At 49.4% G+C, this 17,809-nt stretch overlaps 1 protein-coding gene across 1 annotated transcript in view; it reads left to right on the forward strand.

Moving 5' to 3' along the window:
• The window catches only part of FARS2 (phenylalanyl-tRNA synthetase 2, mitochondrial), a 382,893-nt gene that overhangs the window by 238,201 nt on the left and 126,883 nt on the right, over positions 1 to 17,809 (forward strand). Inside the window, exon 7 of the mRNA XM_060021600.1 lies at positions 10,506 to 10,657. Coding sequence (XP_059877583.1) covers positions 10,506 to 10,657 — 152 coding nt within the window. The remainder of the gene's footprint in view (positions 1 to 10,505; positions 10,658 to 17,809) is intronic.

The raw sequence follows: 17,809 nt of genomic DNA on the forward strand, positions 1-17,809 counted from the left end.
GCCACTGAGCCTGCGCGTCCAGAGCCTGTGCTCCGCAACGGGAGAGGCCACAACAGTGAGAGGCCTGCGTACCGCAAAAAAAAAAAAAAAAAAAAGCTCACAAAACAAAAAGAAAGGGATGATTAATCATATCTTACCTTCTATGGTGTTTTGTAATTTATAAGGGCTTTTAATATATATTATCCCATTTAATCTTCATAACAGTTCGGTGATGCCTCCTGTCGCAGAGAGGCATCTAGGAGCCTGGAGCACGTAGTGTCGCAGCTCACACAGGGGCAGGGGCTCCTGGGAGACGTGGGGAAGGTGGAGCGGCTGTCGTGCATTCTCCACATTCAGGGGCCCTCACAAGGGGCCCTGGTGGGGAGGTGTGACTTAATGGTGAATCAGAGGTTTGGGGCCACACACACCTGTGTTCAGACCGCACCTCTGCCGTCACTCGTTACTTGTTACGTTTGCGCCCTTGAGCGCAACAGCTGCTGCTCCTCTGTTTCCCCATCCACCTTGCCTGGGTGACAAGGCCTGTCTGATCCCACTGTGAGGATGCTTGTGTGAACGTGAGAACCTTATGTCGTGTACAGGTAACCAGGACATGTGGTGGTCTGGGGAGAAGAGAAGGAATCCCAAAAGTTGCCTTCGTGGCTGAGCCAGTGTGTGGAAATATCCTGTTCACTTTGCGTAAGGGAAATTCATCATTAATGAGCTTGGAATGGTACCTCTTGAGTGACGATTTTGCTTGCTGGTAGCCTCAGTGATCTTGCATAAAGTTTATTGGATGGAACTCCGAAAAGCTTGTTTTTCCAACTCTGGATAGTTCAAATTTTAAACTGGCAGGAAACTCAGGGTCACTTCAAGTGACAGGAGTTGTGATTTGAGTGGAGGTGAGACACACGGCTCGGGTAACCAGTGGGGTGGAACACTTGGGTTGCACTTGGTCCTTGTAGTTTAAATTTTGGGGAGACCCAATCTGAAGAGGAGGGGCTGGTCCCCCTGCCTCACTTGGTTAAACCCAGCACCTCTCCGGTGGACTTGCCCCTCGTGGCGTCCCGGGGACAGTTTTGATGGGGCGACAGTGTGGGGCGCTCATTGCTTTCTTCTGCAGATGTGGAAACTTGGTCCCGGAGAGCTGGCAGTGCGTCCACCAGAGAGAAGCAGACTGGAGCTCTGTGGGCGTCCTGTGGCAGCTTCTAACCCCAGAAATTACTCACTGCCCATCTCTCTCTCCTTGTCAGGTTTGGCCTTTGACCAGACAGACGGCCCAAAACTTCTTAGTATGCACTCCATGTTTTCTTACTTTAATGAGCTTCTGTTACTGAGACTTTCACTTACTGGATGGACAGTGTGACTTCCTCTGGGAACGGGAGGGTAATCTGGTGACCCCATTCAGGCTTTGAGCCATACTTACACAGAGGCTATGTCAGCCCCTCTGCTCCAGGGCAGGGACCGCTTTTCACAGCCTCCTTCCCTCGAGCCTGTGAGCTCTTGGGTGGCCGGGACGGGGTCTGATTAGCCAGAGTGGGCGGCTGGTGAACACTGGCCGTCTTGTTCCCGGGCTCCAGTTCAGTGTACCTTCTTCTGCCAGCTGCCACCTGAGTAGGGCATGGGGGCCTCTCCGTCAGAGCCCCGTGTTCACCTTCCATTTACCGTGAACTGAGGCATTGATCACGCCTGGCCTCTGTGAACTGTGTGGTAAACTTTGCTGGACTCATGTGCATTTGGTGCAAAAGAAAATAATGCTTCACGTTTCTCGCTAGCGGGAGGAAGTTGAACTCACTGTTTTTGTTACTGAAATAGAATCTAATATTAACAGGTGGAATTTTATTTTAAATAGAGAAAAAACAATTTAAAAAATATGAATGCATAATCTGTGGCCATTGTTTTCCTCTGTGACATAATTCCTCTGGGTAAATGAGTAAACACTGATACCATTTTTTTCTTTAATTTTCTCATTATCTAAAATTTGGAAAATGTTTACTTATGAAGTATAATAATACAATGGATACCCAAGAAGCTACCGCCCAACTATGATCACCAGCGCTTTGCGTCTCGAGGGCTTTCCTCTACCCCATGCCATCCCCCTGCTTCCACTCCTTGCCTGGGGCAGCTGCCATGTTTTGTCTTAAAAATTTAGGTGGTCACAGTTAGCTTTCTGTTCCGTATCCATTTCTACCCTATGACTGAGAGTTGATATTAGACTATTTTCTGGAAAAACCAAGTCAGTAGATGTTTTCGGAAGTAATTTGCCCAATGCACCTCCCCTGGGCCCTTCTGTCACCAGACAGGATGGAGAACAAAACTTTAGACACAGACACAGGGTGGGGTCTGCCCCCCCCCCAGGGGCTAATTCTTTGGCATTACGGGGTCAGGAAGAAATACGAACACCTGTAGTATCAAGGGATCTGGTTTAAGAGGAGCAGCAGACGGGTGGGAGGGGGGAGGACGGGGGAGCAAGGTCGGATCCAGGGGAGCCGCTCTGTAAAAGACCTAGGGTTTGATGTTTACTCCAGGTTTCAACAAGCTGCTGGGAATCAGCTGTCTTAAGTTCTCCAGGTTAATTTTTTTTTTTTCTTTTTTTTTGTGGTACGTGGGCCTCTCACTGCTGTGGCCTCCCCCGTTGCGGAGCACAGGCTCCGGACGCGCAGGCTCAGCGGCCATGGCTCACGGACCCAGCCACTCCGCGGCATGTGGGATCTTCCTGGACCGGGGCACGAACCCACGTCCCCTGCATTGGCAGGCGGACTCCCAACCACTGCGCCACCAGGGAAGCCCCCAGGTTAATTTTTGTCTTGCTCGTTTTCCTCTGAACACTGGAGTAGTCAGAAGGCAAGCTCTGCATGAACCTCGGCAAGTCCAAGTTCCCGGCCCTCACAGCACATCCAGTCCCTGTAAGAATGGGAACTTGCAGGGTGGAGATGACATAAGAGAAACAGGAACCAGGCACAGTTCAACGAGGCCCTGCTCAGAGCACATACCATTTTCAGGTCAAATTTGGGGCCGGCGGTTAACAGACCTAGTTTCCCATTATGTATTTTTTTCATCTGGAGCCTCCGTTCACTTACCGAAGGCATATGGGAGGAAAATGCCCATCTCCCAGTAAACATGGTTACCTGGGAAAATGTATAATCGTCAAAGTATATGTGCCCTCACTTCAAATACAGTGATGGCATGAGGCTGTGAAGATACAGACAGGAAATTTAGTGGAAGATGTAAATGACTGTGCAAAACCTCAACAAGTAGTTTACCTCTGAGAGGAAAGCGAGAATTCAGAAGTATTGCTGGCTCTGAAAAGGCTCAATCTTTTAACCTGAAAAAAGTGAATTTAAGGAATGATGTCTTTGACATGTTCTAAAGATGAGATAGAGACTAACTGGGAGATAGAAGTTTTCTATTCTAGAGATCCTTCTTTCTTCCACGGTTACATTTACTTATTCGTTTATCATTTTCCTAACAATTTTATTGGGCTGTAATTCACGTACTGTACAATTCACCCACTTAAATTGTGCAATTCACTCATCGTCAGTACATTCACGGAGATGTGCGACCATCTCCACAATCAACTTTAGAACGTTTACGTCACCCCTAAAAGATAGGCTTTAATTTGTAGCATTTGCCTTCTGGGTCAGCCCTCTGCCAGTGCTCTGGGGTAGTGATCTGGGCTGCAGGACCTACCCCTCTGCAATTATTTAACCAGAGGCGCAGACCAGATTTTACTTGAACAAAGGTTTCTGAGGCTTACTTCCTCCATTGTTTCTTAAGTTAAAGACCGTTATGTTCAGGCAGCGCCCTGAAGCCTTGCTCTACGTCCCTTACGTCCTACAGAGAATGTGGGCCGCGTGCAGTGATGGAGTTCTCCCACCTGCCTACCCAGAGTGGCAGAAGCCATCCTTGTTTTTCTCATGTGTGGCGTATGATTTGTTTTAAATAAATAACTCTTGAGCTTGAAAGTTAATTTGAGAGGATTCAAATCCTGTTTCTGCTCTTGAGTAGGTCAGTATGTATTTGGGGGCCATGGTACAGAAACGTGGACAGTTAATCCAATCCAAGGTTGCCGAAAGGGTTGTTCCACGTGATTTCCTTATGGAAATTCTTCGTTTCCTGTGAATCTTCACATAGAACTGAAATTCTGTCAAAAGATAAAAACAAATATGGGAAACTCCCTTTAAAGTTTGGAAGAATGCTTAGAACTTGGGTCTCGTGTGGTTTCTCGGTGAAGTAACAGAACGGAAGTTTCCTGTGTTTGAGCTGGGCCTCCCTTCATCCAGTGCAGTGTGCTCTTGGCGCTCGGTGAAACTAAGTAAGAATCAAAACAAATTGTTGGAACAGAGTGAGAAAATCTGTAAACATCAAGGCAGCGTGAGTTAGAACAACCTGTATTGGTTAAGTACCAACCTGGCAGCCAAATTCAAGAAGCAGGTTTTTATCACAAAATAAGTAGATGGAATTAAAGTAAGGGCTGTAAGGAGAGTAATTGGTAGTGCATAGTATTTTTATAGGAAAAGCTGATTTTTAAGTTCATTGAGATAAGAACACAAGCACATAGATGGTAAACAGACTGGAAGTGCTTATGAATCAAGATAATTAATCGAAAAGATAAATGAGTCATTTGCCAAGGAAATGTCATGGAAGGCGCCAGAGGGATACATGTTAGATTTGGCCTTATTTACACAGTTTTTAATTGCGCTGGATAGACTTCTTCTGGAAACAGTACTAGAAGCTGAGCTGTTTCCCCTGAGCCCCTTGGGGGTTTTTTTGGGATTTTTTTGCGGTACGCGGGCCTCTCACCGCTGTGGCCTCTCCCGTTACGGAGCACAGGCTCCGGACGCGCAGGCTCAGCGGCCATGGCTCACAGGCCCAGCCGCTCCGCGGCACGTGGGATCCTCCCAGGCCGTGGACACGGTGGGAACAGTAAGAGTGGACGTGTCACAGGCGCGCGCTGTGTGTTAGTGGGACGACCCACGGAAAGTGCCAGCGCGTCCCTGGCCCACCGCACCCATGGGTGGCAGCTGCCAGTGACACAATCACCATAGAAACCAAGGCGCAGGCGTGTGGCCTCGGAGGAGAAGCGTAGCCCGGAGCGGCTGCAGGGTCAGCCTTCGGCCACACTTAGCTGTGGCTAAAAGCTGAGTGGAAGTCACCTTGGTGTTTCCAGAACTCTGTGGAGAGCTTGACGGGGAAGCGGACCCTTCCCTGTTAGAACGACTGTTGAAATCATGTTTAAACCAAAAAAAAAAAAAAAATTCTAATAGCTTTGCCTAAAGGGAAGAAGCCAGAGACTGAATAATGGTGGACTCGTACAGAAAACCTGCCCTGTTGGGCAGATAATCTGTATCCTCCCTCAGCAACGTTAGAAAAGAGACGGGCGTTTCAGTTAAGAGGGAGGCGCTGATGTAGAAACAACTTCCTTGGAGTCAAAGCTCGGGCACACTAGGCTGTGTCACCGACGGCGGTGTAAGGTGACCCTCCTTGGGAATGTCCTGAGCAGGTACAGGACTGGAGCACGTGGACTTTATCATGGATGATAGGAAGGGCACCTGTGACGTCTGCAGCTTAGAAGATGCATGGAGACATTTGCATCTTACATATCGGGAGGGGTGAGCCCGGAGCAAGGGGCCAGCTAGGACGGGCACCATTAAACCAAAATCTCACTTTTTGAACTAGCTCCTTCCCCACCCTGGTCACTTCGGTACCCGGGTCTTGGACAGCTGTCAAAATCGCGCATGCATTGAACTGTCCGAATCTGTTTTGGCTGGAAAACCATTAAGGATGTGCCTTATGAGTGTTATTTCATGGCACCTTCACTGCAGTTTGCTCAAGTAGACACCATCTCCATTGTATAGGCGAGGCAACCGTGAGGTAGGCTTTCCTCAGACGAGTGAACACACCTGCAAGGCCAAGACCAAGGCCTGACGCTTGGCTCAAAGCTCCAGCAAAGCCACCTTGAGATTCGACAGCTGTTCTTCCACGGATGTGGAGGCGCCAGCTCCGCCTGGCCCGTCCCCCACGCCCAGAAGGGTGCGCGGCCCCACAGGGGCCTCAGCAGACCCATTCTCCCCCGGTCCTGGGGGCTGAGGCCCAAGGCCCAGGTGCAGCAAGGCCGGCTCCTCTGAGGGCTTGGGGGGAGGACCCGCTCCCGGCCCCCGCCCCGGCTCTGGCCATGCGGGGCATCCTTGTCCTGCAGACGCGTCCCCCGTGTCCAGCTTCCCTGCGTGAGGCCTCCTTGCACGCACGTCTCTGTGCCCGAATTTCCCCTTTTCTAAGGATGCCACCCCAGTGACCTCATTTTAACTTGAGTGTCTCTGTAAAGACTTTTTCTCCAAGTAAGGTTACATTCTAAGGTATTGGGGGTTCGGGCTCCAGGGTATCTTATTGGGGCGACACAACTCAATCTGTAACAGGGTAGCTGATGACACCACCAGTGGTGGAACGCCCTGCTGCTGAAGAGCCGGGTCTAGACCGCGCCTGAGAGGTTTCCCACCCCGCAGCTTGCGGGGAGACCAGGAGGCGAGGAGGGGGTGGTCTGTGCAGCCCCTCACGGGCCTCCCAAGCCCTCCGGGGGATCACAGCGGCTGAGGGGGCTTCAGGCGAGGCTGCAGGCACCATGTCACGCAGCTGGTGAGAGGGACCCCTGTGCCCATCCAGATCGGCCTCACTCTGAGCACATGACCCTTGAGGCTTGCTGTCCCCGTGGATGCACTAAATTCTTTCGTCAACTGGTTGCTGACATGTTGCTTCTGTTTTGGAGTCACAGGTTAGGTTCCCTGGAGAGCAGATTCTCAGACAGAGGTTAGCCTTCTGGAAGCTTCTAACCAGGTGCTGTCAGGGTCCACGCCTATGGAGGGGGAAGGGAGAGGAGAGCAGGATTAGACAGAGCGGGAGGGGAGGTTGGGCTGTGAGGCATTGACACCAGAGGGCTCGGCCAACCCCTGGGGAGCTCTGAGACGAGGATGGCCCTTCAGCGCTGTCCCAGGGGCAACAGTAAGGGCTTTCTTAGTCCAGCCCATAAAAAGCAGAGTTTTAAATTTATTGTATAAGTATGACTGCATTTCAAGTAGCTACCACAAGACAAACGATGATGCCTTCATGTGTGCTTTTTACTATCATAAACTATACATCCTTCACATGTATGCATGTAAAGGAGACACACGTACATGTATTTATTATGTTAGGAAAGAATGCTTCTGATATTTTTAACTCCCTTAGTACCATAATCTCAATTGTCTGTATTTGAACTCATGACACAATTTTGAATGTGGGTCAAGGATGGGGGGCAGTCCTTATTCTGACTCCTTGAATGACTTTTACTAGGTTTGTGAATCCCAGATGTTCTATGGAAAAATCAGTGTTTGTGAAAGTATGTACTTTTCTGGAACAAGAATTAGAATCTTTCATCATATTCTCAGAGACATCTGTGTCCCTCCCCCATGAAGTTAAGAACCATTGTGTAAGGAAATTTAGAGTCAGGTCATTGTTGCTTTGTAAACTGCTCTTTACCGTCTCCGAACACACAGCCATGATAGATAAAAAGAGAACGTGAAAAAGTCAGAACCATGCCTTCCCCATTCCCCCTGGAAATATATTTATCCATGCACAAGAGACAAACACAAAGACAGAGCAGAGAGTGAGGTCGAAGACGCTGCGGGCTGCAGGTTCCTAGGCAGGGAAACAGTGATTGGCTCTGGTGGGGAGGCAGGATGTGCTGGTCCAGAGCATGATCTCTGCTGGAAAGCAGGGGCAGGCGGTCCCCTCCTCTAGAAGGGGGGCAGCCACCACTGCTGCAAACTACTGCCTGCTGTGACCTCTAGCTCATAGCAGCTTTGAGCCCAGGAAGAGAGTTGGCCTCTTCATCAGGAACTGAGATGAGTCACCGCCATGGCATCATCAGCCCTGTCACCATCGGGCAGGAACCCAGATGCCACCACCAACTAGATCTGGGCCAGGAGCACAAGGGGAGGGAGGGACCACAGAAACCTCTGACCAAGGAGGGGTGGTGAGTGAGAGAACACTGCAGTTATTCCCATCCCAGACGGGCCTGCAGACACACACCCCAAACCACGTGAGGAACTCTGACCTGCGCGTGTCAGCAACCAAATCCACACTCAGAATCTGAGTCACTGCAGAGCAAAGTAAAAGCAAGGGCATTCTTTAAAAAAAAAAAATGCCTAATGTCCGCAAAGAGATCAATGGAAGAATAATAACCATAAAAACAAGAAGAAGAAGAACAGGAAATTCTGAATAAGAGGGAAAAACAGGCAAAAATGAAGTGTAAGTAGATATGGAAGAAAACAATTAGAAATATCAGAAATGAGTAATAGATTCCCTGAAATAGAGAAGAAGAAAAAAAAAAAAACAGATGAGACTATGAGACTAGACTCAGCTGAAGGGAGAATTAGTAAATAAGAAGCTGTTTCTGAAGAATTCACCCAGAATACAGCACAAATACGTAAAGATTAAAACCCGAAAATCAGTCAGGTAAGAGAAACGGAAGACAGATCGAGAAGCCCCACAATATGGAGAATCGCGGTCCTAGAAGAAGAGGACAGAGAAGTCGTGGCTGGAATTTTCCGACTTGGATGAGTACATGAACCCTCTGAGTGGAAGCACACGCTGACTCCCGGGCAGAATACCCCAAGATAAGTGCAGGCCCGGCCTCATCAGAGCTGCCAGGATAAAGGTGAAGCCCTTCCACGCTGCCAGGGAGCAATGACAGATTCCCTGCGCAGAAGCAGCTCCGACCGACAGCAGACTTGTCGTCATTGCTAATGGGTACAGAGAAGAATTTTCCAAGCGCTGAGGGGAGACACGGTAAACCTACAATTTTGTGCTTTGCCGGATGATTCATGAGTGGGGATTTCAGCCGTGTCGGTTCTGAGAGTTTGTTTCCCACATGCTTTCACTGGAAAAAAAACAAACAGAAAACGATGAGAAGATATTCACGTGCAAGAAGAGAAGTGAGAGAGAGGACGTTTCAGGAGCCGTGAAAGGCCTCCGGTTCGACCCTGCTTGCAAGTTCGCAAGGAACCAGTCACCATTACTTTGAACTTGTTCCCGCTTGTTAGCTTGAACTAGGTTTGCAGTACAATGGTCTGGGTTTTTCTCCTTGGTTTTTATGTATTTACCGTAACATATACCATGTATTTTTTAACGTCTTGGGGCCTGTACTCTGGCTGACTGCACTATCACGTTGACCGCTGTTCTCGGGTTCCTGACACCAGTGCCCAGTCGGGTCCCTCCTCCCGTGTCTGTCATCGAAGAGGCGATTTCATGCTAATTCTTGGCAACCCCTGCCTCTTATCGAATACCCCTGAATTTCCACGTTCCTTAAGTGGAAAAGGAAAAGCGTTGTGTAACCACCCAACTGCCACCATCTCGCAATGTTACATTAACCCGCGTGTTATTTATCACAGCAGCTTGACTCCAAGAAGACAGGGTGTTTTTCAGGAGCTGTGGTACTTTGTCAGGAGCACCTGGGTGATAGCTTTATGATGTTCGTTTGAAATGTGTGTTCTGAACCGATGCTTTTGACAACTTTATTGATATTTCAAGTTGAATAATCATTTATGTTTGAGTACTTGGCTCTTCAGAGGTTTTGCCGTTTAAAAAGTTTTATATTTTTCTAATCAGTGATTCACCAGGGGGTTTACGGTGATATCAGGCTTGGTGTAAGTCAATTTATAAACTTGTTCTCCTAACAGATTGACAGGTATTTCCTTAGTTGTATGGATTTCATAGTTATGTCATGAAACGTTTAATGAAACATTTTTTATTGTGGCGGAAACTTACATCACAGCTATCTATATGTATGTGTGTGTTTGTAATATATATAAATATGTATTTGTGATGTACATGTTTAAGCCATGTAAACAAATGTGGTAACTTCTAAAAATATATGTATCTAATATAATGAACTAGTTAGTGAGCCCTAATGAACTGGAGAAAATGGGATAAAATGGGGGCATGGCTACCTTTGTGTCTATCACATCCTTAGAAGCATAATTTGAAAAATAACCCCTATATAATTAATAATTAGAAGTACTCCCTTAATAATTAGAAATACTAACAAATAATGATATTACTAATTGAAATATCAATTTTGACAAGCCCTTACTTATTTCTCTATAAAAACGGCTTCCTGAAAGTATCACAGAAGTTAATGAATTGCTTGTTAATTAAATGTGGACTTTTCTCCTCTAGTATTCAAATGGAAAAAAACTGAAATATGATATATTCAGATTGCTTTATACTAAATTGAACATTAATGGCAACGTGAGTATAATATATGGTAGTGTTACACATGAGAGTGATAAGAATCTATAATATTCATAATGGAATTTGCTAATTTTGAATATTGACTTATCTTTTAAGTTCATTTTGTTCCTGAAAATTCAAGCGCTGAAATAATGTCTTGCCAGCATTTTCTAACTAGCCTACGTGAAACTTGCCATGAAAAACTTAAACGTTGTCATCCAACTAACTAATCAATCTCTTTTTTTCTTCTCTCATTTTGTTAGCCTCTCAGCAAATACCCTGCTGTGATCAACGACATCTCATTCTGGTTACCTCGCGAGAATTACACAGAGAACGATTTCTATGACTTAGTCCGAACAATTGGAGGAGACCTGGTGGAAAAAGTTGATCTTATAGACAAGTTTGAACATCCAAAGTAAGTAAGAAACTTTCTGAGTTTATCCTTTTTTATTTACATGTGGCAAATGGCATGTGGAAATATGTTATAAAATTTTGCTGCAACCTAGTGCATAAGATACAAATGTATTCGGAATTTATAGTGAACATTCAGCATATCAGTGCTTTCTGAAAATCTTTCTAAAATACATTTTTAATCTTTCCTGCCTTAGTAGACAAAGGATATGAAACAGAAGGTTTTAAATAATCTTGGAGCTTTTTGGTATTGTTTTGGGAAGTGATCTCTTACCATATCACATTCCAAGTACCAAGGAAATGAGGCAGAAAGAGCAGTTTGTGGAGAAAAAGCTGTTTTGTTAGTCTCTCACTGAATATTTATTAAGCACTTAGCACACGCCAAGACCTGTATTATGTCCTAGGAGTTAAATGTGAATCTAGAAGTGTGCTCAAGGACTCGGGGAAACGATATCCCATGAGCAAGATATCCCATGAGCTCTTGCGTGTTTCTCTGTTTATACCTAGATGACAGCCTGGCTGGATATAAAATCCTTGGCTCACCCATTTTTTGGTGATGGTCTTGTAAGTGTTGCTCAGTTGTCTTCTCAAGTTTAACTTGATTTAAAGGAATCTGAGGCCGGGCTTGATAGTTTTCCTCTTCTTCCTAAAAGATTCTTTATCTTTAAAGTTTAAGAGCAGGACCCCTCTCAGTGTTGACCTGCCCTCCCTGGGGTGTAAATCCTTGTCTCTCTCTAATCAGATTTGGCTCCACCTGGGTCTTAGGGAATTTTTCTTGAATCATGTCTGTAAGGATCTCTTTCTCCTCACCCCTCCCTTGGGGGTCCAGACATGCGTCCCCGCCCCTCTTTATCTGACTCCTCTGCCTGCTGCTGTTTTCTCTCTAACGTTTTAAAACTCTCTCCCGCCACTTCCTTTTGGGTGCTTCCCCGTCGTTACCCTCTCTGCCCACCTCCCCACCCTGGGCCTTCTGTGGTCTCTTCTTGCCCACACTCCGTTTCCATCTTCAGTTCCTTTGTTTCCCCTCCTTTTCTGAGGTCTTCAAGCTCGCATTTCAATTCTCCCTGTTTTCTTCCTGTCTCTGACCGGGGTCATTTCTGCTTTGTGACTTTTCCTTCTTAAACAAATTGCTTCGTTTGGTTTTTAAAATTCACTGCAAACTATTTGGCCAGAAGTTTCATGTGCTCCAAAGGCAAGGTTTTTCTGTGACTTCCCCGTCAGTAAGTTTTCCTGCCATTTTTATCTTTTTTCCGTATTTTGGCTGATGCGTCAGCGGAGTGCGTGTGGTTGCCTTTTTGTCACTCGTATTTGAATGCGTTGGATTTTCGGAACCAGCTCTTCGCACAAGGTTCAGGGCTGAGGTGGGGCTGGCGTGGTGGGAGGGGCTAAGGCCGTCACTCAGGACTGCTGTTTTCACAGCTGTAAGGCGTTTTTTTCCCTCCACCGCCAAAAACCAACCTCTCTTTAAATATGGCTCATTCATCTCTTAGGTTCTTCGTGTAGTTCTGCCTCCTGCCCCCAATCTGCACTTGTTACACACAGATTTATCTTTGTTTACCCGTCTTGACCCTTGTTGGTGACGTAGACTTTGCACTTTAAACTGGAACCCTTGGCTTGAAGCAGTATTTATGCTGGTGTTTTCTGAGATCTGCCTATCTGTTCCTTCTCTTCACTTCCTCCCATTTGGCTTCTACTTGGTTTCAGCTGCTTTGGCAGATTTTAAATATATTTTGGAGCTTGCAGATGATATCTGTCTGCTAACTTTACAGAAAATAGACTCTATGGGGTGGCCCGGGGCCCTGGCGCAGTGGAGAACCTGCCCAGCGCCTGTACTGTCTTACTAAGGGGCTAGGATGGCAGTAAGGGTCCTGTGGCAGAGATTCCTAGTTATCTCTCAACATCCCACCCCCCGTTATAAAAACATATAACTTTGATTTTTATCTAACCAACCTAGCCAACTAAAAGTCTACACTTCTGAGCTTCCTCTACAGCAAAGTGTATCTATGTAGCTGAGTTTAGCCAGTGATTTATAAGTAGAAGGTTTTAGTGGCATTTTCAGAAGTTTCCTTAAATCTGGGTTGAGGCTGCCCTTTACCTTCCTTCTACCTGGATGTGGATGTAACGGCTGGTACCTTGGCAGCCATCCTGGACCATGGTGACCTTGGCAGTGGAAGCTGTGTGTGGGGAACAACAGCACAGCAGTTGCCTGGGTCTCTGACACTGGGGAGTCGATTCAGTCTTAGACTTTCACAAGAGAGAGAAGTATCTCGTTTAAGCCACTATTTTTTAGATCTTCGTTATGGACAACCAAAGGTAAACCTTGCTTTTACAGCCCTGAGGAAAAGGACATACTTGAGGAAAACAATACGTTATTTAGTAATGGTGGCCCACTGCGTACTGACTCTCAGGAAATATCTAGGGCAGGGGGTGGCAGACTTTTTCTGTTGAAGGCCAGATGGTAAATACAAGGGGCAGGCCATAAACAAATTTACCCACTGATTCTTGAGTGCCTGTGTTATAGGAAACGTTGGCTTCACGGGGGGCACAAGGCAAGATCCCAGTTCTCACGGAGCCAGATAACATAGGAGAAATGAACTTAGCAATAAAAAGCAGAGGTACAATAAGCTTGGTTAAACCTCATCAAGACCTGCCTGCTCTCTTGCACGTAATTGAGGCTCAGTAACTTTCATCGGCTTGAAATCAGAGGCCCGTGTCTAGGGCTGTAGATTCAGAGGGAAGAGGCCACCGGTCTGGGGAGAGTTACCCAGGAGCCAGGATAGCGGGCCCTGCGTGTCTGTCTCCTCTCTGACACCTTGTGAATGACACGTCCCCGGTCCTGACTGTGATTGTGAGCCAGCGCTCTTTAGTGGAAACGTTCAGTTTCTGTAAAAACAACTCTGGGCTGTTAGGCTGTTTTGTTGCCAGGACAGAGTCCCTCATGGTGGCCTCTTCAGGACAGAGGCGATTTATTCAGGATACACCTGAGTCAGGGCTGGAAAGCTACTCAGAACCGAGGCAGGTCTGAGACCAGAGACCTTCTGCATCTGGGCCCCTGGCTCTGTCCCTGTCCTCGCCCCTCCTGGCCAGTGTCTGCGTCCTCCGTCCCCTCCGCCACCCCCCAGCCCAAGTTACACGCACATTCACGTCTCTGCCCCTTGCTGCCTTGGCCAGAGTCTTTTCTGGCCCATCCCCTCCATTGTCCCAGTACCAGTTCTGAGAGGAAGCAGCCTAATTAACCGAGCAAAGTGTCATCCCCCTTGCTGGGCAGAGCCTTTGCACCAGGCTGTTCCTGAGGTCTGGGCAGGCTGCGGAGAAGCCACTGTTGGTTCCAGAGCCCGTTGTTGGTCTAGTCAGGGGCCACCATAAACCGCCCGGCCCCGCTTTCTGGACACGAAGCCAGAGGCCGAGCGTCTTCAGCCAGAAGGGTTCACTGGACGGTTTTCAGGACAAACACGGGAACACTGCCTTCCTTCTCCCTGTGTGGGACTCGGTCCCGGCTCCTGCCTGCTGGCTCAGTCATGTCTTTTACTCTTCATTTGCTCTTAAACTTCTCAGGCTGTTCCACTTGAGGGACACACCTTGGGGGCTGAGGACACAGTGACTCCCTTCACCCTCCCTCAGGGTTGATATTAGTGGAAGGAGGCTCACCGCCTGATGCCTGGTGGATACTTAATAATCCTCCTTCATTCCTTGGAGGAGCTTTTATTAGCTGACTAGGAATGGCTTATGGCACTGGAAGGGGAGGCGGTGTAGTCTGAGGAAAGAGCTCAGGGTTCAGAGTCAGAAGCCTTGATCCCTGACCCCTCACATCCTAGGTGTCTGGGACTGGGGTTCCCTGAGCCTCAGAGTCCCCACCTGCCAACTTAAGATGAGCACGAATATCGTCTTTAAGTGGTAGCCGCAGACACAAGATGAGCCTATCTATGTGAATGCTTTGAAAATCGCACAAAGTTCTAAAAAAATTGCTAGGTGTTCGAGTATAAATCAGTGACTTTCACGGTCAACCTGTGTTGTTTTTTTTAAAATAAAGAGTGACCTCAGTAGAGCGAGTCAGCTGGGGTTTGGCAGTCAATACAGATGATGGGGCAGCTCTGATACTAGAGGGAAGAGAATGAGACTTCACATAACGCTGTCATCTGAAACGGTGCCTGGTCTTCCTGCAACTGGAGGAGTAAATTTTTAAGCAGAACAAAATAAACATACTTTGTGCAGTGGCACAGACGCCGGCCAGCAGGGCTCTATGGTCCACAGGACCGTTCTCTGGGTTGTATGTTGGGAAAATGCTACGGGCAGTGGCAGGTGGACTGACGTCTCTGGTCTGTATCTCTGGTCTTGTTTCTTTAGACAGAGCCGGGTAAGTGCACTCATTGGAACTAAAAGATTGGCCAGCAATGAGAAGCCAACTCCAGTGAATCTTGGGAGAGCGCGTCAGAAATGGCGTCCCCCTTGAAATTGACAGCGTGCGGTACCAAGGAGGCGGCATTAGAACTCTCCTGTCTCCTTGCTCTTCCTTCATTGTTATGGCAAGGCTGGTGGCATGAGTATCAGAACTTTGTTGTTGTGGTTCAGACAGCCCGGAAGGCAGTTCTAAGAAGACTATTTTTGGCCTGATGTTTCTTTTTCCCGATCCCATCCCTACCCTCCTTCCCCAGGCCTTCTTTTTAAAGCAGCCCACGAGGTGTGCGCTTTATTGTGGTCACAGAGCAGCCGTGCTGGCGACCAGCATGAGACGCGTTAAAACCCAATTAGTTCAGTCCCCAAACTCCCTGTTTGGCCTTGTCCCCCGGGACCTCGCCATTCGCGGAAGGTTCTTCGGGATCACCCGCAGGCTGCCCGGGTCCCAGAGGAGCAGGTCTGCACAGAGCAGGGAGGGAGGGATGCTGGTGAGGCTGGGCCAGAGGCCAGGCGCCCGGTGAACGCGTCCTCAGTGACCTGCTGTGTCACTGCACACCTCTGTGGAAACTAACCCGGAAGCCACTCTTTCCTCTGGAGCTTGCAGTGAGCAGTTTTCGGGGGGTCCTCTGGCTGTGTCTCCGCGTGGCATCCTGTGGACCTTTTTGTAGCGTGGAGACTGCACGCCCTCTTTCCAAGATGCCAGGTGAGAGCACCTCGCGCCCCTTGACGGTGGCCTGTCCGCCCTCACAGCGCTGATCGGAGTGAAGCAAGTGAGGACAAGCCCCGAGGGCAGCGCGTGGGATGGGAGTCTCCGACCTGCTGGCAGACGTGGGATGGGGGGCCCACCATCTGGGGCAGTTATGAGAAAGGCTTTCAGTCATTTTGGGTCTTCAGGGTTTTTAACCCAGTTCGCAGGGTCACTTCTTTCCACGGGCTGCCACGCAAATGTACGCCCGGAGACAGCCATGGGAGCCAGCCCTCCCCCGCCCTCCCTCACCGTCTGTCCCCGTGTCTGGCACCTCATTCTTCACGGCCCACGGAGGCTTGGCCCCGAGTGTGCTGCAGCCCTCAGAGTGAGTCGTGTTGTCCTGGCGACCAAGAGACGCGTGAACCCAAATACAGCCTGACGCTGTGCGAGCTCAGAATTGTACCTAGTGCCCCCACACAGTTATCCTCATTAGAGATTTGGGGGCCGAGGCTCTACAGGTGGGCCTGCATTTGTAAGGATGTCTCAGGGTCACACAGGTGAGGGCCGTGTGGGAGAGTCTTCGAAACTTCAGATCTCTGAGCGGCGGAGGTGCCCTGGTGGACCTGGGCCTCACCTGGCTGGTGTCCTGAGTGAGAATCGAGCCTTTTCTGCCACCAGCGCCTCTGGGCGGGGGCAGCACACAGTCCGGGGCCGCGACTCCCACCGCAAGCAGGTGGGGGCGGCACCGTGCAGCCGCCCCAGTGTCTCCTGGGCGACTTATTTTCCTTAACTTGGTCAAGCTGAGGCTCAAGCAGCAGCCAGGGGGTGTAGCAAAGAGGGCAGGGGGCGGCCACGTGCGGGATGAGGGGTCCCTCCAGGGGGCAGGACCAGCAATGCGCACTGGTGGGCCCAGTGGTGCCCACCGTCTAGGGTGTCTGTCTTAGGGACTTGGTAGAGGGCCGAGCACTCAGGAGCACGGGGAGGTGTGAGGCGGGGCAGACAGGCCGTCCCAGAGGAGCCAGGCTTCAGGCAGCCATCCAGCCACGAGAGGAGTGGAGCCCGGCTCGGGCTGTCTCGGAGGGCCACGGGGGCCACTTTCTGGGGTGCGAGCCCCGGGCGTGGTGGCACGGCCACCGGCAGGGCCGCCTGGATGGTCTGCTGGGAGCTACTGGCCCAGGACTCCAGCTGGTCTCCGCGTCAGAGTTGGGATCGGGGTCTGAGTCTGAACGAGGCAGAATCTGAGACCCGGTGCTGGGGGAACGTGGGGAGCGGTGCAGTTAGAAAACCGAGGAGAGCAGCAGGTCCTTACAGGCGCGTCCTCCTGTGCTTGTTTTGTTTCGTTTTAATAGTCGGTAGCTTCACCGTGGCCTGTTTATTCAAGTGTAGTTAGGGGCCAGGGAGGGTGTTTTCATCGTGGGAATTTGATCGGGGTCTAGTGAGGAAAGAGCAAGGTAGAATGTTCCGTGAGATTTACAGGAGGAGAGAAGGGCGCCTCAAGGCAACGTGGTACAAGGAGGGCATCCCCGTCTCAGTGGGGCCGCTTGTGACGGTGAGAGGACGGGTCAGATGCCGAGGACGTGAACGAAGGAACCTCTGTTCCGATGTCACGGTGGTCACCACCCACCTGCTCACACGGGTCTCCGTCTCCAGCAGAGCCCCCTCAGGGTCTTCTGGAAGCCCCAGAGGGCGTGTCGTGTGTGTTCACCAACAACCGTACTCCACTGAACGCGGCCCGACTCTCATCAGGTCCCCAGGGTTTACGGCCGGGCGTCGCCGGTCCTGCCACTTCCCCAGCAGGCACACTGTTGAGCTTCGGAGCCCCGTGGTGTCCTGTGTGTTCCAGGCTTGTGCACAGCTGAGTCAGGTCATGCTTGTCACCTCTGCCTGAGCCCCATCTTCCCACCTGCCTCGTAGGGCCCCTCCCGCACGTCCTCCCCTCGGCTTCTCCCTTCAGGTAACACATCAGACAAAGGCTGGGGATTCCAGGTCGGACCTGGCGAAGTCTCGTTTACACTAACATCTTTTCCACGCGAGCGCTGTTCGGAAACGAGGACAAAATCAGCAAAATGCCAG

This window comes from Delphinus delphis, chromosome 10 (assembly GCF_949987515.2).
Source record: "Delphinus delphis chromosome 10, mDelDel1.2, whole genome shotgun sequence".
NCBI classification, from domain to species: Eukaryota; Metazoa; Chordata; class Mammalia; order Artiodactyla; family Delphinidae; genus Delphinus; species Delphinus delphis.